This window comes from Mauremys reevesii, linkage group 8 (genome assembly GCF_016161935.1).
Source record: "Mauremys reevesii isolate NIE-2019 linkage group 8, ASM1616193v1, whole genome shotgun sequence".
Lineage (NCBI taxonomy): Eukaryota > Metazoa > Chordata > Testudines > Geoemydidae > Mauremys > Mauremys reevesii.
This window is the reverse complement of record NC_052630.1, coordinates 104,559,512-104,572,579: the sequence shown is the minus strand read 5'-3', so window position 1 is coordinate 104,572,579 and position 13,068 is coordinate 104,559,512. Positions and strand designations below refer to the sequence as shown.

Sequence of the window (13,068 nt, the reverse complement as noted above, 5' to 3'; positions counted from 1 at the left end):
AAAGCCCTGGGCTCTGCTTGGTGGGGTCGCTTTGACGTCCTGCTTCTTCGCACAAACTGAAGTGCAGCAACGTCAGATGCACTTGGCTCACTGAGGCTTAAATCCATGGCAGGCTGGGCAGGCTAAAAATAAGCTGACGTTGCACTACCTGGTCCTGAGCCCTCAAAACAAGCAGCCGGACCAAAAAAAAAAATGTGCCCGAATGGTAGGGGGGGAAAAAAAACCAAACCAAACCCAACCCCTGAGAAGAGCAGGCTGCAAATGCAAAAATAACCCAGTGGAATTTTACCAACTACCCCTCCCCCGCTCCAGCTTCACCTTTGGACTAAGTGAACGTGCAGCCCAAATGCCAGCGAGCGCATTGAACCAGCAGCCGTGTGAGGCCAAACTAGCTGCTTTTCCCCAGTTGGCCTTAGGTTCTGCAGCCTTGAAGCTTTTTAACGGCGCTGTATTGCTTACGCTTCAAGCCCACCCTGCAGCAGGGCAGTACGTGCATTGCAGCCAGCGCGGTAACTGTGCGTGTGATTAGCTGGTGTGCCTGGCCCGTTCAACGTGAGCCGGGTGTTAACCCTGAAGCGTAACGATGACAACGCAGAGTGCAAGGTTGTTTACTGTGCTGCTGCTGCTGACTTTAGCACAAAGCAGGAAGGTTTCTGAGGGGTCTGGTGTCATGGGCAGGGCTGATGCGCCATGTTCCCTGTCCCTCCCCCCCCCCGCCCAGCTGAAGCCTGCCAGAGACTCACGTTGCAGCAATACCTGCCCAAGCATCTGAAAACGGGCTTACAATGCAAGGGCCTTGTCGGTTGCGCCAATAACCTGGTTACTGCAGGGCCGTGCCCAGAATTCCCCTGCCAGCTTCCCAACAACCCCACTCAGACAGGACGCAGCTGCCGGTGACACCGTGCAAAGGATTGGCTCAGGCACAGTCTGTGGCCAGCTGCTCCTTGGCACATTACACAATGGCCCCAAAGAGATGCAGAGGCCTTGGCACACGTAGAGGAAAAAGCTGGGCTTTCTCGGGCTGTGCCTGTGCACCCTGCTCAGGCGGCCTGGGCAGGAATTGGGGGGCACGTAGTTGACCGGCGAGTGTGGGGCAGTGCTGGGCACAGCCCACGCCCTGTTAGCATGGGGTGCTAGCGCACAGCGGGGCTACAAGCTCTTTGGGGGCAGGGAAACACACTGGTATTGTCAGCTTTGCAGCACCCAGTGGGCTCTGCAAACACAGCTGCTGCTCGGTTAAACGCCCGGGGCAGCTTTTTGTGCTGTGCCCTCTGTTCAGTGCAGTCCAGGCTTGGCCAGGGCAGCAGCGTGCGCCTCTGTAAGTGGCAGGGCTCGAAACACTGTGGCCACCCATATATATTGCCTACACCACTTGCCGGGCATGCCACTGGCTACAGCCCGGCAGGGGGACACGTAGCTCGGTGGCCACGGCAAAGCTGGAAGCTGGCTAGTCCGTGGCACGCACATAGTGCCCTGGGTGAACTGCCCAGCTCTATGCCCGCAATGCTGCAGCACGGTTCCACGCAGTGCTCCCTGGTGCAGGTGTAGCATGTGCCTAGGGCTTATAGGGCCTCTAATGCGCCTGCGCCCAGGGCTGCCGGCTTCCAATGGCTCTGTCCCAGTGGAGGAGGCGTGTGGTTAATTAGGGGAGGTTGCTAGTCCCTTTGCTTGGTCCATGCTGGTCGCTCCCATGCTGTCTGCTAGCAGACTGCCTTTGAGGTGGTGGGTGCTGACATTTTGTGTGGGTGGGTGCAGGGGGGGGAAGGTACGGGAGGAGCTTAATTTTATTTACTCAGTTTTCATTTTTACTCTATTTTCTGGGGTGGGCTGGTTGGTTTGTGGCTGACTCAGCTGTTTCTGGCTCACCTGTTTCCCGCTGGGCTCCAGCAGTGGGAGGGCAGAGTTAAGGTTATCAGGGCGCGTTAACTGGCTCTTGCCTGGCATTCCCAAGGCTTGGCTGTGCTGAACACGACAGGCGTCCCCGTTGGGCACCCTTCACTCTGTGATGACGAGGGGTTTTTTGGAGCGGTGTGCTGGGCTGGGCACACCTCAGAGCACTCCCCAAAGCCCACAAGGGGCCTCACCCGCTGAATGATTTTTGAGGCCCGTTGGCATCAAAGCACAGGAGAAGAAACCTTTGGGCTGCTGTGCATGGCACTGGCCTGGCCTCGAGTTGCTTCATCCCCAACTTCTCCACGGCCAGCCCTGGCTCCCTGCGTTGTCCTGGGCAAGATATTTGGGCTCAGATCCTTGAGGATAGAGGCCTCGGCCCTCTCAGCATTGCTGTGTCTCAGCCGTAGGTGCGCTGCCATCCAGTGCAATTCTCAGCACCACCCCGGACATGCAGGTGGCCCATGCAATGCACAGGGAGATGTAGGTGCCTAGAGAAGGGATCCTCAGCAGCCAACCAGGTGAGCAGGGGCTGCCGCCCCCCGCCCCCCAGACTGAAATGGTAGGGAGAAGAGAGGGGGTTAGGTGCCTCAGCAGCTGTCCGAGGGGCCTCTGCTCCTGCTCCCCAGCTGGGAACGGCCCTGGGCTTAGCTAGATGGTGTTAGCTGCTAGGGCTTGGCCTGTCTCGTGTTCCCGCTCCATCCCTCACACACACACTATGCTTCCGTGTCCCCACCGGTCTTTGGTGTTAGCATTCAATTGCCCCCCCTTCCCCTACACCTATTGGTAACCACCCTCTAGCCCCCCAGGTAGGGGCTGGCAGGTCCCAGGGCATTAGATGTGCTCTGAGCAAACCTAAGGGATTGGGCCCACTGAAGAGACAGGCCTTCCCCTGCTTAGTATACGAATCCCCTTTTCAAGGCCTGCACAGCTTTGGCTCGAGTGAGGGCTCCAGGCCCCTCGGTAGCTCTAGGCACCTTTGCCAGTGGTGACCAGCTGCTCCTGTGCAGGTCGGGGGCATCTGAACAGCAGCTTTGAAATGGCCAGTGGTGCCTAAAGGCCTATGTAGGTATCTAAGTACCTTTAAAGAGCTGGGCCCTGGGTTCTCAGTGCCTCGGGTCTCTCTATAAAATGGGGATCACAGCACTTCCTTTCTCGCCCCTTTGGTCTGTCTTTGTCCAGGTGGATGGGGGCAGGGACTGTCTTGTGCCATGTGTGTACAATGGAGTCCTGACTTCACTTCACACCCCTGTACCACACACAACGCTACGTGCACTGCTCCCTACTTGAACAGTGTGAACAGCAGCTCCACCTCCTACCAGCCACCATTATTTTTGAAAAAGCACGGAGTGTTTTGGGGCAGTGTTTAGTAAAAAATACCACACAGCATGGCCTCAAGAAAATATCTGTTTTTAATTCTGCAAGACAGACAAGTATTATGGAGTCATGGTAATGTAGTACATGGATCTGCCTCCACGGGCTGGAGGCCAACCACAGCCAATACAAGCTATTGAAAGACTGGATGCAACTGTACCTTGTAACAATACGGCAGCATGATACCAACAAGCCAAAAGCAGATATTGAGAGAGAACTGTGAAGAGAAATACCAGGCATACTTGTCAACAGCTGTATTCGATTTAAACTCTCTCCCTGTCAGTGCTACAGGGCTCCATTCTGATTGCAGTTACACAAGGGTAATACCACTGAAATCAATGGAATCACTCCAGATTTATGCCAGTAGCATCCAGCATAATGTTTCCCTCGGCTTTGGTAAATCCCACTTATATACTATTTAGAGAGAGAGAGAGAGAGAAAAATCAAATCAAACCAAAATCACTAATGTTAGTTCTTCCCACCTCCCCAGTAATTTTAATTCTGTCACTTAGCTCGTCCAATAAAAGATATTACCTCACCCGCCTTGTCTCTCTGTGTTTGATGCAGACTCAGATTCCCCCTTCCCCCATTAGCAACTTGCCAGTGATTTTCCTCATCTATAATAAAACCTCCATTAACTAAAAGATGGGAGTTCTAAAAGCCATGTGCGTGAGGCTGTGGCTCATTTACCACAAGGTGGATGTGGAATGGCAGGATCGCCAAAAGTGAACACACGCAGCAAAGCGTGAGCGTCTGTCTTGAAGCTCACTGTGTAATGATTAGTGTACACACCTGTGCAGTGGCAGTGATGGGTTCGGATGTAATCACGATGGAATGTAAGCCCAGCTCCCAGAGATTTCACTTTGCCATTTGCAGGCAAAGTGACTGTGATAGGTGTAATAAATTTAAAGACCCAATTTTGCTTGTATTGATCTCAGTGGCAGCAGGATCTGGTCCTTATTGAGTAACCAGAGAGCCCGATTATGATTTCAACACTTACACTATATATTAAAGTGAATGGAATTGGTGTGATTGGAGAATAAGGCCCTCACAAACTACTGCTTCTTCAGTGGGCAGCTTGGGTATCAGGTTTAAGATGCTCAAGCCTCTTGCCATTTCTAGAGCCCCAATAGAGCTGAGTCACTAGACTGATATGTTTCAGAAATTATCAGGCACCCATGAACATGTCTTATGTCTCTATGAGCTATGGAAAGGAACCATAACGGAACTGAAGAAAAGAAATATTACAGAATAAACATGCTGTGAGTCTGATTTCATTTACACTAGTGCTATTGCGATGTGTGTCATCTCTGATCTAAATTAAGTTATCTCTGAAGAGATTTTAAATTCAAGCAAATTGCTCAGTACCATTGTCTCAGGATCCATGTGAAATTGATCAAGGAATGTAGAATTATTGTGGGATTGTATCGCCTAGCTAGAACAATTGCTTTTACACCGTTTTCAGTGAATGCCCTGTTGCTGGCCAAGTCAGGCCAGCGGTTTTGTTCCAGGCACCCAAATGAAGCAGTGCTGACATGTGTATTTGTTAACTGGAGTTTAAATTGCTCATGATTTTGGAGACCTAGCACTATTTTGGCAACAACCAAAAACACAATAAACAAACTCTAGTCTTGAATGGAGCCTTAAACAAAACCCATTTTCACTGCCTCAACCAGGAGAAACAAACACAGGTAACACCACAACAGGCCAACTAGGCTGCATTTCTGAATTTATTAGAAACAGCTGTCAGTACATCCTTCTAAAACATTACATGTAAATGTGCTTTATTGCAATTTTTTATTGCATTTTTTTTTTAATCTAGAGCAAGTAGGCCCAGGATGTTTAGTGTCTGGGATTTAAAAGCCCGGCCATCTATTAAAAAAAATACAGCAAAATCGTAACACATCTGGTGACAAGTACAATGTTGCATTACTGATCTAGAAACTACAGTATGACTTGTCCAAAAACACGAACACACAATTGGTTTCCATATGAAGCAGTTTGTTTCTTTTTAAAAGTTAAACTACACAAATTCCTTTTTTTTTTTAAACTACAGCATAAACGACAGAACAGGTTTTACACAAATAACAACAAGAGTACCAAAAAGTTACATGCTGGAATTCATATGGAGGAAAAAATAAAAACAAAACAACCCCCCACCCTCCAACAGCTTCATGAGAAGCAGGTTCTAAACAGAGGCAGTATTTCTTAGAAGAAAAAAAAAATCAGATTAAAAAAATGCAACATTAACACAAAGGTTATTACAAAGGAGTGTGTGCTATCATTTCAGTCCTGACTATAAAAGCCAAACATACGCTCATGGTTTACACGGAGACTTGCCTTCATCTAACCAGTGCATTCACAAAGTGATACATATGATTACCCTCCTTTGCACATTAGTCCTAGACAGGAGTTTGGTTAGATTGATTTAAAACATGCAAACATTACTTTGTTTTTTTTAAGTAACCTTTGCTTTGAACATATTTTAATGCTCTTGTCCCAGAGTAAATAATTAAAAAAAACAAACTAAACAATCCAATTAAAAAAAAAATCATAGTCTAGACTCTCAAAAGCACATTGTCAAGATGTTCCTGATAAACCCCTTTCATTTGAAGAAAACAAACCCAACTTTGTCTAAATGTGTGTAAAAACGTGCAAATAGTGAATTTTGTTTTAGTTTTAAGGGGCAGTGCCACTTATGGCTAATGCATATAAATGTGTATGTGAATATATTTTACATAGAGCTATATACATACAGTACATATACACACACACAGATATGATGCAGACTGTTACAATCCCATGGTGCTGTAAACTGCCAAACATACAAAATTAACAGGTTTAGTCAACTGTATTCTTATACGATGTATAAGTCACTCACAAAAACGAAAAACAACAAAAAAAACCCACTCTACAAAACAATCTACACACTTTATACTTCAATGACGATCCTCAGGGCTAATTTCACTGCTGGCATAAATGGGGTGGTAACCCCACCGAGGTTAAGAGATTTATACCAGGGGGTTAATTTGGTTCCTGGCCATTGCTATGTCATTTTTAAACACAATTGTTTTTCCAAATGAAGTCAAGCCCATTCTGTGACCACTACAGCACCCAGCAAGCACATTTAATGGAGTGGTGGTGAATTTACAGAAAAAATATACACTCTCACTTGTTAAAGCCACTATTCCAAAAGCAACATCAAATGTTAAAATCAGAGGAAATTTAAAATCAAAGCCTAATTGAAAACATCGTCTCAGTGATTGATCAGAGAGAGCCGTTATTTCTGTTGACCAAATAGAACAGACGCCTGTACTTCATTTGCTGCAGAAGCCTGCATGCCAAGTATTTTAAGTCAAATTCTAAACCAATGCTACGTTTGCATTAGCCATAGAATGGGGGTGGGTCTACTGTCAAAAGTGCAGAATAGGAGAGCTGCATTAAACATGTGGAACCAGGCCCAAAGAGCAGTGTTTTAAAGCACCATCATCTTCTAGAACAGCTCACAAAACACACTGATAATCCTCAATCTCAGACCTGTGGAACAAATGGTAAGGCCTCTAAAGGGCTTTCAAAATTCTTTCCTCCCCTCCCGCAGAAAATATTTCTGGCCACAGAATGTAAGCTTTGCAAAAGTTTGGACAAACTTTTCTATAGCACTGTCAAAACATACTCCTGCCATACAGAATAATTACCTGTATTGCTTTACCAACATGTCCTGCTATTATTTGGGGCAGGGGTGTGGCTTTGTTCTCTCCTCTTGCCTGCACAGATTGTGCCAAAAGGAAACTAGTGGGACAGCAATGCAAGGTTCCTTCAAATACAAACAGGAGATCTTTGTAAAAATAGTTGAGTAAGTCCTTTAAGACTTTCATCACTATCCCAACTGCTTTTTAACACACACACACACACACACACACACACTTTTAAAAACGTATAACCAATTATTCCAAGGCTTTCTATGCAAAAGTTGAGACTAGAATCATTTTGGCGTCTAATCTTTTGTGAATAGACAGGAGTCCTGTTCAAGTGCATTGTCTGTTCCTTGCTCAAACTACAATCAGAAGTTCTTCAAGAAGTGGAGCCTGGATTTTCAACCCATTCTCTCACTTACTAAAGCCTCTGTGCATCTGACTTAAATTTGCCATTCGAAGCAAAAATTGGCATGAGTCTTTGTTCTTTCAGGAATATATTTTGACTCTGCTGTAAACAAAGCTGACATTAAGGTAGGAAGAAAAACAAAAGAATGTAGGATTCTAGAATATGGCTGAAAAAAAAACAAACCCACTTCACCATAGTGCTGTTAAAACTGCATTTTGAACCTGTCTCTTACCCTCCCCACATCCACAAAAAAGTACCTGTTTTATGTCTGCAAAATGCAGCACACTTACAAGACTCACCAACAGTTCAGATTTTCATTGTTAGTGTAAAGAAAAAACAAACAAACATTCAAACAACAGAAAAGAGAATGTTCAAGTACCAAATATAAGGGGCTTTTCCAAACTTTAGAACTGTGACACACCTTTAGTAATTCTGCTGTTTTAGACAGCCATAGTATTGAGTTGCTGGACACGTTGCCATCCAAGTTGCACACACAGCAATGTTAGGGCAACCAAGATTTCCCCAGCCCTTACAACTGCACTGAAAGCGTCAACATTCATTTCCACAGTCTCCATTATGCTGCTTGGCTTTAAAGAGGCCAAGATTTGTTCTGATTTCTGTCCTTCTGTGACATGAGTGCAGCCTGAAATTTGGGTATCACGTAAAGTAGATGGGCTCGATTCTCCTTTCACATACACAGCTTTTCTTCAAGTGTAAGTGAGAAAAGAATAGGCTCATTAATTTGATTGAGGATTTCTTTTCTACCTCTGTCACCTTTGGAAGTGTGCATGCACATGGAGAAACCATGTTTGATCCTGGTGCAGAGAGAAGAGTTGTACTGCCTCAGAACCCAGTACAGACCTAGGGGACATGTGGTACATGGCAGGCATTGCGCCATCACTTCCAGAAACAGTTTAGACAACTTCTCTCCCCCTTTAACTGGAAAACGTGTCACCATATATGTTCATATATTACACGCTGGTTCAAATACTCAATGAGACACCCTTGTTTTTCGACTGCACCTGTGCTCTTTGGGAAAACTTGGCAGCAGCCTCAAACTGCAACTTACCAACTCATCTCAACACCCCCACTCCCCACTTGTTCGCAGTAAGACGTGCGACTGGTAAAGGAACGAATGGGAGGAGAGTTGGAAGTTTAGGAACTTCAGCAACATGATGTTCTTGGCTGCTGTGCTGTGTACAAAGGGCACAATGGCAACTGTGGAAATAGAACTGGTTTCCCCATTTGTGAAAAAGCAAAATACTGAATCACCCCTGTTCCCTGCAAATATACTTCAAACAGATAGAAGAAACTGTGCATATTAGAAGGTCTCAATATCATTTCCCCCATTTAATACTGTGCAAAAAAAAGTTTTATTTAAATCTCTATATATACTTAATACAACATGGGTCAGTGAGATCAGTACTACTCTAGCTGCAGTCAGGTAAGAAATGGCTGCTCCAATACACTGAGCATAAGTTCCCCGTCTTTTGACCCTTGAAACCAGAACTTTTCTGCACTCTATTCGCACACGAGCATATTGTCTTCTGGGTTTTTTTTTTTAATTTTTATATTTTACTTCCTTTCTTTGCCCTTATGTTCTCTCGTATGCATTTAAGCTTGTTAACAGCTCATACTAGGGCCCAATCCTGCACCTATTGAGCCTAATTCCAATTTCTCTTTCAGTCATGTGCAGAGTAACAGGGTTACACTGGTTTTATACCAGTGAGTGAGCAGGATGAGGCCAACTGGAGTGACTGGGAGCAGGAGCAGGCCCCCTAGTGGATTATACCTGCTATGTATTTCACTTGGTCTTATACCCATTTTTCACTTGCCACGAGTGCAAAAACTGATGCAAAAGGAGGTGTGCAGTGGCTTGTGTGACCATAAAATAGGTAAAACACTAGCAAGCTGTAACTCGTGTGCCTAAATCAAGTGCAAAAAGGCACATAGACAAATCAGGAGTCATCAGGGAGATCGGGATGGAGAAAGTGAGGAACTTTTAGGTTTTAATTTGAACACAATCCTAATCTGAAATGTAGGGGGAAAAAGAATTAAAATGCTTCTAGATGGCTTTTAGCTTTCTGGATGGATGTATTGCTCATAACAATGCAGCACCTGTGAAGGGTGAAGAAATGTGAAATAAGGGGAGGCAGATTCTGAGCTCATTCACACCCCACTGTAAAGCCAAAGTCACTTCACAGAAGCCAATGGAATTACTCTGAATTTATACAGGCATAACCAAAAGTGGAATCTGGCTTAACACATCACAAGCTCAGTGATATTCAACTACAAGAAACCTTCAGAAGTAGTTCTACTTCCTGCACCACTGCCAGTGGTGCTGAGAAACTGAGCCAGGATTTAGTCTAATAATTGACCGTTGCTGGTTAATATGAAAACCTTTGTCACAGTTCAGATTGCAAGACACTTCACAGTTTGCAGATTCTCACCAGCGTGAGTAGAGAATGAGGAATAACTCCATTGACTCCACTAGAGTTTCCAGTGGAAGTAAGAGAAGACTCATGATGTAATGCAATAGATTTTCAAAGGACCAGAGAGTAGTTAACTGCTATCTGTACCTTTGAAAAATCCACCCAGTCTATGTGTAGTCTAGATTGAAACCAGTGGCAGGGAGAATGCTGGAGGGGCAAGAGATAAAGCATGAGAATGATGCTTTGGCGTCACTGGATTACCCGTAACTTAAGAGATGTGGCAAGCTGCTTTTACCAAAAAAAAAAAAAAGTCCATTTCTGACCTACTGCTGGAGCAGCAAATCTAGATTTTTACTGACTAGGACAGACATTTTACCAGCAACGTAGTAGCCAACCAGGGGAAACTGGGTCATTTGGCATGGGGCCTTGTGTTAGTCTCATTCTCCTCTCACACGAGACATCTACCAGCTTCAGTTTGTGGGGGCTTTTCAAGCCTTGACACTTATTCATTTGAAGATCGCATTCTAGCCGGTTAACCAGCAGCTGGGTTTAACCAGCGGCACATTTAGTGCAAAATAAAGTGTTGCTTGGACATGCCAAGCAATCTAAATTGCCCTTTCCACTACTATTTATCAGTGTTCAAGATCTGTCACAGCCCTACTCATGAATAAATAATGCTCTGCTTAACAGTATTTTATAGTGCCTGTGTTTGATTTCTCAGTGCAAACATTAATTAAGCCTCAACAACCTTGCCATCATTCCGCAGGGATTATAGATGGTTCAAGTTCAAACAAGAAGTCAGTGGCAGGGTCAGAAACAGACCCAAGGGCTCCTGACATGCAGGCTTGTGTCTTAACACTAGACTGTTTCCTTGCCTGTGCAATTAACATACAGTGGGTATGAAACAAAATGCTACCACTAAAAATGGCAAAAATTTAATTCTAAGGCCACAGACGGAATAATTACTTTGCCATTTGTGCTTTGTTGCCAAACAAAGCTACTCTTACCTAATTTAGTTTTCCACTGTAGAGACTCAGTAGTAGCAAATCAAAATACTGAGTCAAGCATATAATGGGGACAACCTACATCTCTCTTCAAGTGCAATTATTCCTTGGCTTAAGCATTTTAGGAACACAGGATTGCTGCACCAAGTTACACCCAGGGTCTGCCTACCCAGCATCTGACAGTATCAGATGCTTCAGCAGATGGCACAAGAGAACCTGTAGTTTTTAGAATAGTCTATGCCTGTCTCATAGCAGAAGATCCACTTCCTCCTTTGGCTACTACTTATCTGGCTGCTGTGTTTACAAATAATGCAGGTTAATTTTTTATTATTGCCCAACACTAAACATGGCTATACATAGTAGAACTAGATTCTGCTAGCATAAAATCTTGAGTACCTGACTTCAGTGAAGTAACAGAAATCAGAATCTGGTCCATGGGTGAACAAGTCAAAGGGCATTTGTATGATTGAGCATACTATTTATAATAGAAAAAATCTGAGGACCGGTCTTCATGTAATTATTTGGTATAAGAAGCCATCCAGAAGCACTGCATTGCACCTTTTCTTTATACTTACATTACAAAACAGTTACAAGGGTTTCAAAAGAATAGTTCATCATTCAGCAACAAAACTCACAAAACATGAGTGGCCAGCTTCATTCTGGTTTACATTCCAAAGCATAGTATCTAAAAGATTTGGAAAGAAGTGTCCCAAAATAACAACAAACAAAAAGCAAAACCAAACAGAAGAGGGGAGAGGAAGGAGGAGCAATTACATCAAATCAGACAGATTAGAGTTTTCAAAACCACACAAGAAGTTTTAGCTTTTCCTTTTATTTGTTTCAAGTTTTGGTGTAGAAAGTATATGTGGATGCTAATGCAACCTTCCCCCATAAGTGCTCAATCCAGCAACGAACAAAGTTTTGGTGGGTTCAATTTGGTTATAAACATTTCCTTTAAGCGAAGACCTGTAGTGTCGTTGAAACCAAAAAACTTTGTTACTGTTGGTAAAAAATAAAGCAACTTTTCTTTATAAGGATTTTTTTTCCTTTTAAATAACAACCTGAAGCTTTCCCGTAATTCCTTTGGTCTTCTCTCACCAAATTCCACGCCTCCTCAAGATAAGCCCTCATTTGGAAGTTCGGCTGAATTGCAGTGAAGCTGCTAAAATTAATAGAGAGCATTGCTGTGTAGAGTTCCCCCCCTAGTTTCTTGGAGTTTAAGACTGAAAGACATTACTGATGCCTCAATAGAGGCTTCAAAATTGTCTCCACAAGAACAAGAAAAAAAATCCCAATTAAAAGTTCTGCTGAAGGTGCCTGGCAAAAAATTATCTCCATAAAATGTTTTGCTTCCAGTTTTTTGGATGTGTTTATGTTGAGTTTATTCCCCCCGGAGGGAAACAAAAAAGTATCAGTGTAAAAGCATAGCTGAGCTTTAGGTAGCACCAGGACACCTACACCCAAGTTGTCGTCTTGTTGCTGCTAGGCCTCTTTGATTCACATTCACAGAATCACTTCTTGTGCAAAACAAGCAGTCTAAGGAGAAAAAATGCCCTCAGAGTTCTAATAAAAACTGTAGAAAAGAATCCAAGATAGCCAACACTTTCCCCCTCCCCAGAATTTATCTGCAAAGGGAGGAGGGCATCTGTGCGTAGACAGGATAGGCGAGCCTGACATTTAGGGAATCATTGTGTTGAATGAGGGATGTCTGCTGGTAATGAAGGACTAATTCCTTAAGTGTGCTGTACAGGTTATATGGTTCTGCAAACCCATAACCCCTTGGAGTGCTGTAGATCACACAGTGTTTAACTTCGCCATCAGCTCTGCAAGGAAAGAAACAGGACAGTTTAACATGACAGTCTAAATGTCAACAGGCAACTATTATAGCAAGGCTGATTTTGCATCAATAAAATAATGACAAAACTCTAGAGAGAAGATGAAGGGGACGTTATAATAGAGATTCTGGGCAGAAGATATGCATCTAGGAAGAATGGTTAGACATTCTTACAAAGTGATCTACATAACAAAGAGGAGGACTTGTGGCACCTTATAGACTAACAAATTTATTTGAGCATAAGCTTTTGTGGGCTACTGCCCACTTCATCGGATGCATGCAGTGGAAAATACAGTAGGGAGATACATACATACATACATACAGCCCCCCCCAATGTGTGTTACCATACACACTCTAACGAGAGTGATCAGTTAAGGTCAGCTATTACCAGCAGGAGAGGAAAAAAAACTCTTTTTGTAGTGGTAATCAAAAT

General features: G+C 44.1%; 1 protein-coding gene across 5 annotated transcripts in view; it reads right to left on the bottom strand.

Moving 5' to 3' along the window:
• Positions 1 to 3,284: 3,284 nt before the first annotated feature.
• LOC120370714 (phosphatidylinositol 3-kinase regulatory subunit gamma) overlaps positions 3,285 to 13,068 on the bottom strand; it is a 393,090-nt gene continuing 383,306 nt past the window's right edge. For all 5 annotated transcript variants that reach the window (XM_039485801.1, XM_039485803.1, XM_039485804.1 and 2 more), the window contains one exon: positions 3,285 to 12,624. In XM_039485801.1, coding sequence (XP_039341735.1) covers positions 12,423 to 12,624 — 202 coding nt within the window. In that variant the 3' untranslated portion in view covers positions 3,285 to 12,422. The remainder of the gene's footprint in view (positions 12,625 to 13,068) is intronic.